The sequence below is a fragment of the Nicotiana tabacum genome, chromosome 14 (genome assembly GCF_000715075.1).
Source record: "Nicotiana tabacum cultivar K326 chromosome 14, ASM71507v2, whole genome shotgun sequence".
NCBI classification, from domain to species: Eukaryota; Viridiplantae; Streptophyta; class Magnoliopsida; order Solanales; family Solanaceae; genus Nicotiana; species Nicotiana tabacum.
This window is the reverse complement of record NC_134093.1, coordinates 33,601,782-33,615,293: the sequence shown is the minus strand read 5'-3', so window position 1 is coordinate 33,615,293 and position 13,512 is coordinate 33,601,782. Positions and strand designations below refer to the sequence as shown.

Here is a 13,512-nt window from a genome sequence, read left to right as displayed (position 1 = left end):
GAAATATTGTGATCTTTCTTATGACAATAGCGACACTGTAAATTATTATATCTGGATATGGAGTCGGATTTGCCCCTAACAAACAAGCCAACTTCCGCTTGAGTTCCACTAGCTTCCCTAGTAATATCACTATCTATCTATTCTTTTGATTTTAAGATAGATTTAATATCCTTATAAGAGATATTATCCTTTGCATAAAGTATAGTATCTCTTATATGCTTAAAAGATGGGGGTAGAGAACAAAGCAGTAACACGGCTTGATCCTCATCTTTAATTTTAGCATTTATATTACTCAAATCCATAAGAATGGAATCAAAAGTGTCAAGATGAGAGAGAATAGAGGTACCTTCACCCATACGGATTGTATAAAGCTTCTGCTTCAGGTAAAGTCTATCTTCCACCGTCCTCTTCATATATAAGGTTTTCGATTTTTCCAACATGCCTTTGGCTGTGATTTCTACAGAAACTTCACGTAAAACCTCATTTGAGAGATTTAAAATGATACATGCTTTTGCCCTTTTGTCTATGACTACAAACTCCACATCCGTCATTTTATCCGGCTTATTCTCATTTCCTTGTAACGCCAAGTCTAAGCCATCCTGAATTAGGATAGCTTTCATCTTTAATTGTCATATTTCGAAGTTTGCACTTCGATCAAATTTCTCAACATAGGTCTTTGTTAGAGTCATTTTGGCTATTGAAACTAACCCGGTTAGATCCGGCTCTGATACCAATTTGTTAGGATCGGGAACCCGGATAGTACGAAATATAGCCAAACAACGGTATAATGAAAATAACAAAGACAATGGAAGTTGATAACGACGACAATTAAAGTAGATAAAGAAGACACAAATTTAACGTGGTTCGGTCAAAGTGACCTACGTCCACAAGCGGATAGGGACAATTTACTATAACAATAAGAGTACAAAAAAGAGTACAAAATTAGAATAAATACTCTAATTAATCCCAAATACCCTAAGGGAACAACCTCACAAGATCACTTTAAAGAAAGGGTTCACACAAGTACTTCCCAACACTAACTCTCATACAAAAAACTCTTAATAAAGGAAGAAAAGAAGAAACAAGAAATGAAGACTCAAGTCTTGTTGGTGTGTTTCCAAATGAGTAAAGAGTCCTCATTATATAGGGAAGAGAAGAAAGAAATGCTTGGCCAACAATTGGCCACATCCTCTCAAAATACAAAACTATTTATTTGGCCAATAAGGCCTTAAATAAAAGGCTTCAAATATGCCAACAAGGCTCACAAATAAAAAGCCTAAAAATATGACCACCTTTTACATATATTAACTTTAGATCGTTCTAGAAATCCATAAACTTAAACATCTGAATCTGCCACTGCACATAGTACAAATATACAAGAAGCATTATTACGCACATGTTGCACTTTTTTCTTTTCTTTTTGGCATTACATCAATTCATGATTGAACACTTATTACAAGTTAAAAAGTTTGATTTCAAAGTAGATTATCACAGTAGAGTGCCCTCGGCTGGAGCGGGTGAGCCGGGAAGTACAACGGGAATATCTGGAGGTTGAGGTTCAAATGGGCCAGATGCAGATCCTGCGCCTAGGCCTAGAGGAGGATCACGACGGCCTAAAGCCCAACTTCGTCTGCCTACACAGTCTTCCAAGGCCCAACAGCAGCATAGGAAATAGAAGCTACCACAACACACAATAAAAAAGTTAAATGTTAGTATTAGTAGCAATCTATGTCTCGTGCATAGAAATGCTTAAGCGCCCTTTGGTTTGACTAGAAAAACTTATCTCAATTCCTGCAAAATCTTGACACTTATATTTTAGAAGTTTATGGTTTTCTACCACCATCACGATCTCAAGTTATATATATAATAATAATCGAGTAAAATATTTACGAGCGAATTTCTTAATACATATACGTTATCCAGACAAAATTAGGAGCAGCTCCTAAGTTACATGAACTCATAAGTGACACTCTAGATCTGCCCCTAAGCGTGAGGCTAGCTAACTACAGTGTTGTTTCAATTTTCAAGGTGAGGTGACCTGTATAGATCCCCTGCGTTTTATTTACTGATCAAAACAGTTGTAATAAAATACAAAAGTGAGTCTCCCTTTGTTGTGGTGGAACAAAAAAAATCTCCATTTGTTGCTTCTTTACTTAATTATTGATCCTCTATATCGTGACAACTTACCTATCCGAAAATATTCCCCAAAATATTAAAGTAAAAACAGATAAAATGAACGAACTTGCGTAAAAATACTAACATGAGGTTGATAGCAGTACTAACCAAGAAGAGAGGGCAAAGCACAAGTTAGAAAAGTAGCGACGAAAAAAACCAGAACCAACGGTACTATGATGATAGTGTTGATGTGTCCAACCAGGATCAGATCCTGGTCCAGCCATACTCGGAACATTTGGTGGTGCTGGTACGTACATCTTAATATTATTCTCCTCAAATCTTGTTAAACAAAACCAATCATAACAAGAAACTGAGACTTGGGTTTTATACAAACAGTGTTCGACTGTTTTCTCGTCTAAGTTACGAGGATGTCTTATCTGCTTATAGTATATGGATAGTGACGGAAAAGGCATGAGATCTTATCGTGGAAAGAAAGCGGTGGGAAATAGTTGATGCATATCCTTTAATGTTCCAAGTGTATTGCTTCCATGCATGCATATCCACGTATAGTATTCTCACCTTCCTTTTTATTTTTTTATTTTTTATAATAAAACTATGATATTCAAAACTACCCTACGCATGCTGTAATTTCACAAAATATCTTATTCCAAAATTGGATAACAATTAAATTTATACGCAGTTTAAATGATACGTGGTTTAGTTCAATACGAATAATTAACACTAATAGATAAATAAATTAAAGATGAAATAAACGATCAACCAATCGCAATATTAAGACCACGACTGATCTTAGATTGAACAGTGAGCTGGTCCTCGATTGAACCCTCGGTTCAAACCCAGTCGCGAATAAAGAACAGAATGAGTGAGTAATGCCTTTAACAGCAGAGGCGGATCCAGGATTTAAACTCTATGGGTTCAACTTTTAAATTTTTTTGATTGAACTCATTATATTTTTAAAGTTATGGGTTCATATCTACTATTTTTTGTAATATTAATGAATTTTTACATATAAATTTTTACTATGCGTCGAATGTTATGGGTTCAATCGAATCCATCGAGTATACCCTACATCCGCCCCTGTTTAACAGTAGCTAGAAGACAAAAGTAAATATTTATTGCTTTGAATTGCTAGTATAAGTCTAAAAGGGTAAAAATCTTCTTTTTCCGATAATTGTTGATCCATAATCGATATCAAACGAGATCTGCATCGTGATATTCGATTGATGGCGAATATTACGGCCCTCTATCTGGGAATGTCGGGCATACGAAACCTTATTTTTGGGATCGGTTTTGTGCCGTGCTCTGAGGAAAAGGCTTCTGAATAAATTTTTTGGAGTCCGGTACCTTCAATATCGGGGTGCACTAGGAAGCACATCATTACTGGGAATCACTTTATTATTTTCACCGTGATGGCCTGATTTAGCGTCAACGTTCAAGTGAGTCGACTAAGAGTTTGACATTTTTAGGCTGGCCTGGATTTAAGATTTCAAAGAACAAGCGTAAAATAGGGTGTGTTATGATGATTTGTATTAAATCCACTATTATCTTTAGCCCCATGGTGGGCGCCAAACTATTTATCCCAAAATTGGGTAACAATTAAATTTGTACGTTGTTTAAAGGATACGTGGTTTAATTCAACAAGAATAATTAAGAATAACATATAAATAAATTAAAGACGAAATAAACGATCAACCCAATCGTAATGTAAAGACCAGGATTGATCTTAGATTGAATAATAAGGTCATCCTCGATTGGACTCTCGGTTCAAGCCCAGTCGCGAATAAAGAACAGAACAAATGAGTAATGCCTTTAGCAGTAGCTAGAAGACAAAAGTAAACATTTATTGTTTTGAATTGCGTGTTACAACGTGTAAGACCAAAGAAAAACTTCTCTTTTATATAGTAGGAGAGTTTCAATCCTAGTATTAGTCTAAAAAAGGTAAAAATCTTCTTTTCCCGGTAATTATTGATCCATAATCGATATCGAACAAGATTCATGCCGTGATATTCGGTTGATGGCAAATATTACGGTCCTCTATCTGTCATGCACAACCGTTCACCGTGTCTCCCAAGGTCTAGAACTTATACTCGGTTTGGGGTGCATCGCCTTACCATGCCCGATGTCGGATATATCGTTCACTCTTCCTGGGTCTCGATACGAAGAGTCTCTGATCTCGATTACGATTTTGCGGATTCGTGCTCCTCTTTCGTTCTCTCATCGGGCAATCGGGATAGACATTGCCCCGATTTTACCCATACATATTTATATCTTCTGCCAACACAATTATCGAATAATTTTATTCACCAAAACTTAAACTAGATGAGAAAAGACGATAAGGCAGGATCACCTAAAGTACTTTTGCCTCTTATGAGGTTTAAACCTGAGGCCTTCGGGTATCTCACCTTCAACTTCAAATCAAACATAACGCATGTAAACCGTGGGCCAGTGGGATAACAAACTGTTTTATCTCGTATTTTTCATGAGAAGAAAAAAAAAAAAAAAGACGGGTTATGTTTTTTTCTAGTTTAATAATTGACGTCTAACTGGATAATAGTGGACTAGTAGTTAAATAAGTTCAATCACGAAAAATAATTACATTAACCCTGTGATTTTGCATTATAGATGTTAATTTACTACATAAATAAGTGATAAAAATTGAATTGAACAGAAAAGACATATTAGTGGAGGACCCCCTGAATACACCAAATAATATTTCTTCTCAGTAGCATATGATGGACCGTTTGACTACTTCAGTAACATACTAATGTTTTCTTTTTTCCTATGTACCAAATTAAGTTTACTCGATTTAATCTTGTATCGAGAACTGGACTCCCATTAATATCTTCATAAAGATAGGGGTTTGTAGTTAATATGGATCTGTAGCTAAATGGAAGTGTTAAAATTAAAAGAAACTTCAGACAGTCCTAGAAATTTTATGTCATACAAGTGTTGAAAGTTAGGAAAATGGAAGTGTTCAAACTGCAGCCACGAGTTCATGAAACAATAAAAATGGAAATTTATAAATAATTGCTCCATCCAATCCAATTTACGTAACCCTATGATATTTTTTATTTTAAGAATGACCTATTTTCTAAATTTGAAAAGAATTTAACTTAAATTTTCATTTGACCCTTACTAAAAAACTTTTATAGCTCCACATATGACAATGGTATGTTTAAGACCAAAAATTGTCAAAAAACTTGTAATTACATAAATGTTATGACATGTAACATGTTTAACACAACAAGTATCAATAATCTTTTCTTCTTTTTTAAGCTCCATGTCTAGTCATATAGATTCAAAACAACCTGAGCACGAACTAGTACCTTCTGGTTTTGTTGCAGCCACCCACCCACAGATCATGCAATTAAAGAATTGCACACAATAGTCTCTACTCATTCTCATGTAATCATTAATGTACTCATTCACTAAGAATAGGAGAAGAATGACAAGATTTACTTTTACAGTAAGGATTGCCACTTAGTCCAATCCAAGGAGCAAACACAACTTATAACTTTTCATCATACTGTGCTCTTCAACTCTTCTCACAATCTTACTCAACAGGTGCGGAGTCCAGAGGCATCAGAAATTATGAACTGGGATACCAGGGAATTCATTAAGGAGATACATTTAAATAGATCAAGATATCGAGTGTAGATCTTGCAAGAAAAATGGAAGACAACATTATTTCAAGTCATAACTATGTGGGCAGTCTTTCTCTTTTTCACCTTTTCTTGAGCTGAGGGTCTACGGAAACAGCCTCTCTACCACCAGGTACGGGTAAGGTCTGCGTACATACTACCCTCCCCAGACTCCACTTGTGGGATTAGACTGGGTCAGTTGTAGTTGTTGTACTATGTGAGCAGAACATGCAAATGTAAAAGGATACAACATTTCTGAGATTGTTTATTAGGCTTTTCATTGATCTAAACAGAGTCTGCTAATATGAAGAAACAAAATTTACATGTACAATAATGAAAAGATTCTCATTATCCAAAAGAATACAAAGGAGAAATACTACGATAAAAATGCTTTTTTACCTCTCTATGCTGTTGAGAAGCTTCTTGATTTACGTATAGGACAAATAATCTGTAAATTTTGCAGCTCCTTCAAGTATACCAATTATAGAATATCACATCATTCATTAGACTTTACATGCTTTCTTTTCCTTTCTTGTTAGAATCCTTCTTTGATGGCTTTGTCTTTCTTCTTGGAGCACCAGTGGCAGGTTCCACCAATGGGCCGGACCACGTTTGGATCGGTTCTTTTGAATATGAGAAATTCATGGATGTGAATGGGACTTCTGACGGTTCATAGCCTGGATCAATGTGATGTGAAGAACCCAAGGTATAACCTAATGTTCCATCCTGGTGTGGGGGAGGAAACTTTTCACTCTTGCTCTTCGCGTTTGCTTGTGTTACTAGACGCCGCCTCTGTTTAAGCAAGTTAAGCAAAAGTCAGTAACAACAAGGCCAGAATGCACTAAAGAAATAAATCGGAGGATTGAACGAAAATGGAATTATATAGCCCTTCCGACGTTCAAATTTATATGATAATTTCTATTTTCCAAATGTAAAAATGTTGACCCCATTCCACCAGTAGTAGTATTTATTACAACTCCTAAAGTTTCAAGAATTTAAATTCATCAAAGAATCAAGTTTAAACTTCGATGTGTGTCAACAACAACAACAACAACAACAACAACCCAGTATAATCCCACTAGTGGGGTCTGGGGAGGGTAGTGTGTACGCAAACCTTACCCCTACCCTGGGGTAGAGAGGCTGTTTCCGATAGACCCTCGGCTTCCTCCCTCCAAGAACTCTCCACCTTGCTCTTGGGGTGACTCGAACTCACAACCTCTTGGTTGGAAGTGGAGGGTGCTGCTTACCACTAGAGCAACTCACTCTTGTCAAACTAAGTCAAATTAACATTTTAAAAATTGTGCACCGTCAAATGTTATGACATAAAATAAAACCGAGGGAGTAGTATTTCCAGACGTTGTAACATGAAAACAAGCACTTGTTTGCTAATTTAATTGGAAAGGAATATTGTGTATAAAATGTAAAACTACTAGGAAATGCAATGACGGAATTTGACAATCATGTCAAATGCGAAACTACTAGCAGACAACCCTCTCTTCCAACTACTAATCATTGACAAGCAATATATTGACCAATTTGGCGTGTAATTAGCCCAATGCAAAAAAGACGAGGTATGTTGGAGAAATGTACACTTCAGAATCTCAATAGCTTTTACTACTTTCCTAATTATAAGATAATAAGATGGCAACACAGAGAAACTATTCAATCAACAACAACAACAAACTACTTTCCTAATTATAAGATAATAAGATGGCAACACAGAGAAACTATTCAATCAACAACAACAACAACAAACCCAGAATAATCCCACAAGTGGGGTCTGGGGAGGGTAGTTTGTACGCAGACCTTACCCCTACCTTGAGGGTAGAAAGGTTGTTTCCGATATACCCCGACTCAAGGAAAGAAGGGAAACTATTCAATCATGGGTAAGAAATTAACTAAAAGCTGAAGTTCGACTTTGAGCAGATATTTTGTTCTCTTTATTTTGTAAGTTTTGCGTTGGAACTACTCCGACAGATTCAGATTATGCATAAAATGCATATGCAATTTTACAACACTTGGATGGTAAAATATTAGAAGCATGACATGACACAGGTAAACTAGTTTAACCCTGGGATAGAAATTACCTGAAACTGAAAATTTGACCATCTTTATATTTTATTATCTTTGTTTTGTTAGTTTCACGTTGGAACAGCTCTGACAGTTTCACATTATGCAAAAAATGCATATGCAATCTTACATGACTTAGATGATGGTCAAATACTAGAACATAAAGGTAATGCTGAAATGAGATTCTTAAATGACATACATCAATATTGACTTGCAGCTCCGCGTTGGCTTCAGGAGCAGGGATTGCCCTCACTGCTCGATCACGGTGACGATTTCTCCTTACACCATCAGCATTGGCTTTCCCAATAGCTCTTTGTCTATTATATAGCAAATAGTTCAGGTAAAAATTTTAGGAGGAAAATGACAAACTGCTTCAGCAGATAAACGTGAAGCAGATAGAAGAAAATGAAGTTCCCCTACTTAATATCACAAAAGTATGCTAATTGAGAAGACAGATTCATGTTTTTGTAACTGGTTCCTTTAGCAGGTCCAACTATAAAAGGGAATTTGCATATGAAACAAAATAATTTTGAACAAATACTGATGAAATATAAAAAGGTATACACAGCAACTAGCTATCTCGACAAGAATGGTTTCTTCTATATACAAAATAATTGATATAAATATGCAAACATGAATATGAAGTGTGGATATAAAATAAAAAACAAAAGGATCCAGATAACTAGACCTTCGAGATTCTTCGTCTCGCCGTTTAGCATCCATTTCTTTGCTGGGTGGATATTTGGGAAGGCTGGAAGGTTCACAGGCGTAAGGTTTGGTAGTAAAGAACTGCACAAGAATAAACGGAACATATATTGACAGTCCTTCAAAATATTCTATGAAAATAAATTTTAGAAAAGTGTAAAACTCTGGCGTCAAATGCTCCACATGCGTCCTTGTGTAACAAAGACATAGGTCAATCAATTCGAGTGCATGTGAATATCTATGAAGTAAAAACAAATAAAACCTTTTTAGTCAATCTTCTTCCTGCATATACTTTGGAAATCCATTTAGCTCTCTAGCAGTTGACGATGAATTGATGCTAAGAAAGGAAATTGATTTGTAAAAGGTCAGCCAAACCAAGTTCTTTGACTTTCTTACTAGTGATGTAACTATGAAGCAAGTCATTTCTTTACTGCCATGTGATGCAATATTTGAAACCACATCATTGGATTTTTCCCACACAATTTTCTTAAAAAGGAAAAAAGCATCAATTCTGGTCTTTGTAAGGTTAATGAAGAGATAAAAAGAAGAAATTCGTAAGCACTAATAATTAGTAATAAATGCAGAAGAAAAAGTCTATCAATGCAGATGAAGAGATTGAGGAACAAGTGCACATGAAAGCAAAAGCGTGAGACTTTAAAACAAACAGAGACTTCATCACTTAAACAGTTAATCAATCAGTTGCCTCAAGTAAAATCATGAAGTAACAAAATGGATATGAACAGCTTACTGCACTCTGTAATGCAGCTGTAGCTGTCTGACGATCAGCAGGATCAATGGCCAGAAGAGTCTCAATCAATGACAACGATGAAGGTGGAAAATCTTTAAAAGTTTCTGCTATACATCTTCTGTATGATTGCTGAGGTTTGAATATAGTTGCATGTGGAAGCCTCGACTTTTTCCAATATTCTTCTGACGGAGATCCACATAGCTTGAAGATCTTGTGGAGCTGTTCAACCTGAATATTATGGAAGTGTAAATTAATCAAATCATGAAGCTCGCTGCTAAAATCCAATCCATGATAATTTACTCAAAAGTTACAAAATACTGATTGTAAAGCAATCATAAGTCGCAGGGCTACTTTTCAGTTCATGGTCCTCCCACCACAGTCAGTCCAGTGGGAAGGAAGATTTGCACATTGAGGAAAAAGCAAAGACATTTAAGCTAAAGCTGGAGCAATGTTCAGAATTTTTTTCCACGCTTTTAGAACTTTGGTTTGTGGTCCTGCCACTCCTTCCAATAAAAAATCACATACACGCTTAAGCCCAAGATGCAATTGAGTAGCTTAATCCAGATTAAGCTGTACACAGCCATGTCTCAATCTAACTCTGAAGCTAAGCACATTGTGTCATACTTTCACGCGAGCAGTCTGCTCTGACTGCTTTGGTTTCTTAGGCTTAGCATTGTGTGATAGGGGAGAACCTAAAAACAGCCATATATAACTAATCGTCTAATCCGAAACAAAATCTTTCATATCTCCACTTCTCTTTCCTATCATGCTAAAGAAAGTTATTTAGCAGTTCACTGTTCACTAATCTTGATTAAATATTAGAAAAGCTACTTCTTCCCCAAATAAAGATTTCATTTTGTATCGATGAGGAAGGGGAGCCTTGGCGTAACTGCTAAAGTTGTTGCCATGTGACCAGGAGGTCACTGAAGGGTAAGGTTGCGTAGTGCGTACAATAGGCCCTTGTGGTCTCGCCCTTCCTCGGACCCGTGCATCACGGGAGCTTAGTGCACCGGGCCTTTTGTATTGAAGAGAATTTCAAGTGGAGAGAAATTAGTTATAACCAAATGTACCTTAGTTGAAGGGAAAAAGCTTCTCTTCAACTAAAAGAAACACAAGCAAGCAAATAAATTGATGCAAACAACAAGCACGGCAAAAAAAGAGTTCCTTTTCCTGGTATCACCCAAGACCTGTCACACTATCAGATTGTTTTGACCAACAGACTGTACCTCTGTACGACCAGGCATAATGGGTTTCCCAGCTAATAGCTCAGCAAAAATACAACCAGCACTCCAAAGATCAACACCAACACCATAGTCGGTGGCTCCAAGTAGAAGCTCTGGTGGTCTGTACCATAGAGTAACCACACGACTAGTCATGGGCTGCTTTTTATTGGGATCGAAGAAAGAAGCCAACCCAAAATCAGCAATCTTGAGTGCTCCCCCACTGTCAATAAGAAGATTTGATCCTTTTATATCGCGATGCAACACAAGACGGTTATGACAGTGTTCAAGCCCTGCTAATAGTTGATGCATGTAACATTTAACCTACAAATATTGACCAAAAAACAATGTAAACAATTTGGAAGCCAAACACTTGTAGCTAAAAAATCAACAAGCAAATAATACAAGTATATAACCCCAACCTGAGCCTCTGTGAACTTGATTCCAGGGCTTGCAGCAAGTCCAGCTAAATCATGATCCATATAATCAAACACGAGGTACAAACTACAAGACATCCTTGACGTAACCAATCCTCGCAACGTCATAACATTTGGATGATCCAAGCGGCGCAAAATCAAAATCTCTCTTGCCATAAATCTCACACTCTCTGGCTCCAAATTATCAAATCTAACCTTCTTCAGTGCAACAATGTCCCCCGTTAGATTATCTCTAGCTTTATAGACATTGCTATAAGTACCTTGCCCAATCTAAATAGCACAATAAATACAACACAGAAATGACAATGAATGAGATATTAATCAATCTACAAAACAAAAACAAGTAATTCAACCAATGAGGTTAACAATTGCTTGCCTTAGCTAGCTTCTCAAATGCATCCGCCCTGCGCGGAATCCAACCATTGATAGCCTCTCCAGCTACATCAGAAAGCCATGACGGCCATCCAGCCGCCACTTGCTCGCCGTGCACATTCTTAGGTGGGTTGCTTAGCCTCGGATTAGGCTTAGACCTTCTCCTCTCACCCCTATGCCTTGCATTCTCACCCTTCTGATCCCTACCATTCACAACTTCACCAACATCACTACCTCCTCCGCCGCCGCCTACGGCATCCACTTTATTTACAGTACCAACTTTCTCTCTCCTCCCAGATGGGGCAGCCAAATCTCTATCTACCCCATTTTCTCTCCTACTTCCAACTACAACCTGCCCATTAGGTGTCTCAGAAGATGAAATCTCTTTCCCAAATACACAACCCATTTTCCTACAATCTTAACCCTCATATCTCATCACCCTGGACACCCTTTTTCCTCATTCAAACACTTACAAATCCCGCCACACAAAAAAACCCACATGCAATAAGCTCAAAAGATGTAAACTTCACAAGCAGAACAATCAAATGGAGCAAGATTGAGCTTAAAGATTTGAACTTTTGAGCAAAACAATCAAATGGAACAAGTTTGAGCTTAAAGATTTGAACTTTTGAGCAATTCAAGAAAGCAAAAATATAAATCAATCAAGCTATATCAGAAGTAATAGCTTTTCAAGAATGCAAGTCAAAAAAGAAAAAATCTTGAAGTAGAACAAATAAAAATAAGATTAAGGGAAAAGGGGTTGTTAGATAAATGTGTAAAAAGTGGGATACGCTAATTGAAGAACCCTAGCTTTAGTGCCCAAGAAAAGAGAAGCAGTAATGATTTGGAGGTAAGCCCACCATTTATGGCGGTCAAAAATGGAGTTTGTATGTAGCTATAGAGAAAAGGCAAATATGCACAGTAAACTAATGCTAGTAGAGTAGCTTTATTGCACTTCTTTTGTGGGATTGAAGATCCAACATTTATTAAAGTTTCAAAACTATACTCCCACACTTCCACCCTAAGAAACTACTATGCAATAAATATTTCCTTCTTATTATAAGCTATACATTAATTTAAGTATTACACTTTATATTAGATATTTAGTATTATAATTTACTGCAGTGTTTGGAATATACCGATATTACTCCTATTAAATACTTACCACCAAAAGTTAAAATAGATATTACCCCTTCGCTCTTAACCATAAGCCTTATTGTTCTAGGATAATTGTGATATCAGTTGGGATCATATATTCCACTAATTCACATTGTGAGTGTCTGTACATCTGAATTAGTCGGGGCCAAAGCGGGTGTTATATATTGAATACTGCATGAAAAATCAAAATAATATTATTAATCGCTGTTAATAGTTTTGATATTAGAATTTATAATTCCCTTACTGGGGAAATAACTAGAAGCAGAGGAAAAGAAGAGATGAGCTTCAGCTTTTTTTTGGTCTTTGGTGGCTGCAGGTCAAAAAAGCACCTCTCCTTTTCTTTTCCTCCTAAATTGTCTCTTAATTATTTTTCCTTTTATTTGTTGTATAATAATGGGAAAACGTGAAATTGAAAGAAAGAATCTATTTTTTCAGAAAGCGTATATTTGTCAATTGACAGAGAGTTATAACTTAAAAATAATGCTTTGAACAATATAAAGGGAGTAAAATTCATAGAATGTGACTTTCTTTCCTATTTTCCCCTTTAATCTAGAAAGATTATATTTCTTTATTTAATTAGAACTTGTTAATCAATATTTTACAAATAATTTTATTCGGGTTGGTCCGCCAGATATTATATGTATGATGAGATGAGATACTATATGTTTGATCAAACATCATTCTCCAATTTATCTTAATTAATTATTTCTCTATTTACTTATACTTTTTTTCTTTTGATTCTTTTTTTGTTTTGTATTTATTTTTATAACCGTATGTCTAAGAGCTACACTCGATGGAGAAACCTCGAAACGAATACAAATTTTCTGTGTTAAAAATTGGAAGTTGTTTCGATTGCTTTATACTTATTTTATTTATGATTTTTTAGATAACAAAAGATATACAAGAATTATATTGGTCATACTATTATTTTGTTGTAAAGTTAGTATTTTTTTTCTTGCAATGAAAAGTTAGTTTAATAGATGCTTATTAAACTACGCTAAGAAACCTAAAGACGACAAGCATAT

General features: G+C 36.0%; 1 protein-coding gene and 1 long non-coding RNA gene across 2 annotated transcripts; both read right to left on the bottom strand.

Annotated features, from left to right (window-relative positions):
* Positions 1-941: 941 nt before the first annotated feature.
* On the bottom strand, positions 942-2,628 carry LOC107832844 (uncharacterized). The gene is made up of 2 exons (XR_012698606.1): positions 2,284-2,628; positions 942-1,678 (listed from the first exon to the last, which is right to left on the bottom strand). It is a non-coding gene; the product is annotated as an uncharacterized LOC107832844 (long non-coding RNA).
* A 3,401-nt stretch (positions 2,629-6,029) lies between these two features.
* LOC107832843 (putative serine/threonine-protein kinase At1g54610) lies at positions 6,030-12,352 on the bottom strand. Its single transcript, XM_016660738.2, has 7 exons — positions 11,334-12,352; positions 10,943-11,227; positions 10,527-10,844; positions 9,301-9,528; positions 8,536-8,636; positions 8,047-8,164; positions 6,030-6,569 (listed from the first exon to the last, which is right to left on the bottom strand). Exons 1-7 carry the CDS (start codon positions 11,733-11,735, stop codon positions 6,288-6,290), a joined length of 1,734 nt encoding a protein of 577 aa, XP_016516224.1. The 5' UTR covers positions 11,736-12,352; the 3' UTR covers positions 6,030-6,287.
* Positions 12,353-13,512: the final 1,160 nt, after the last annotated feature.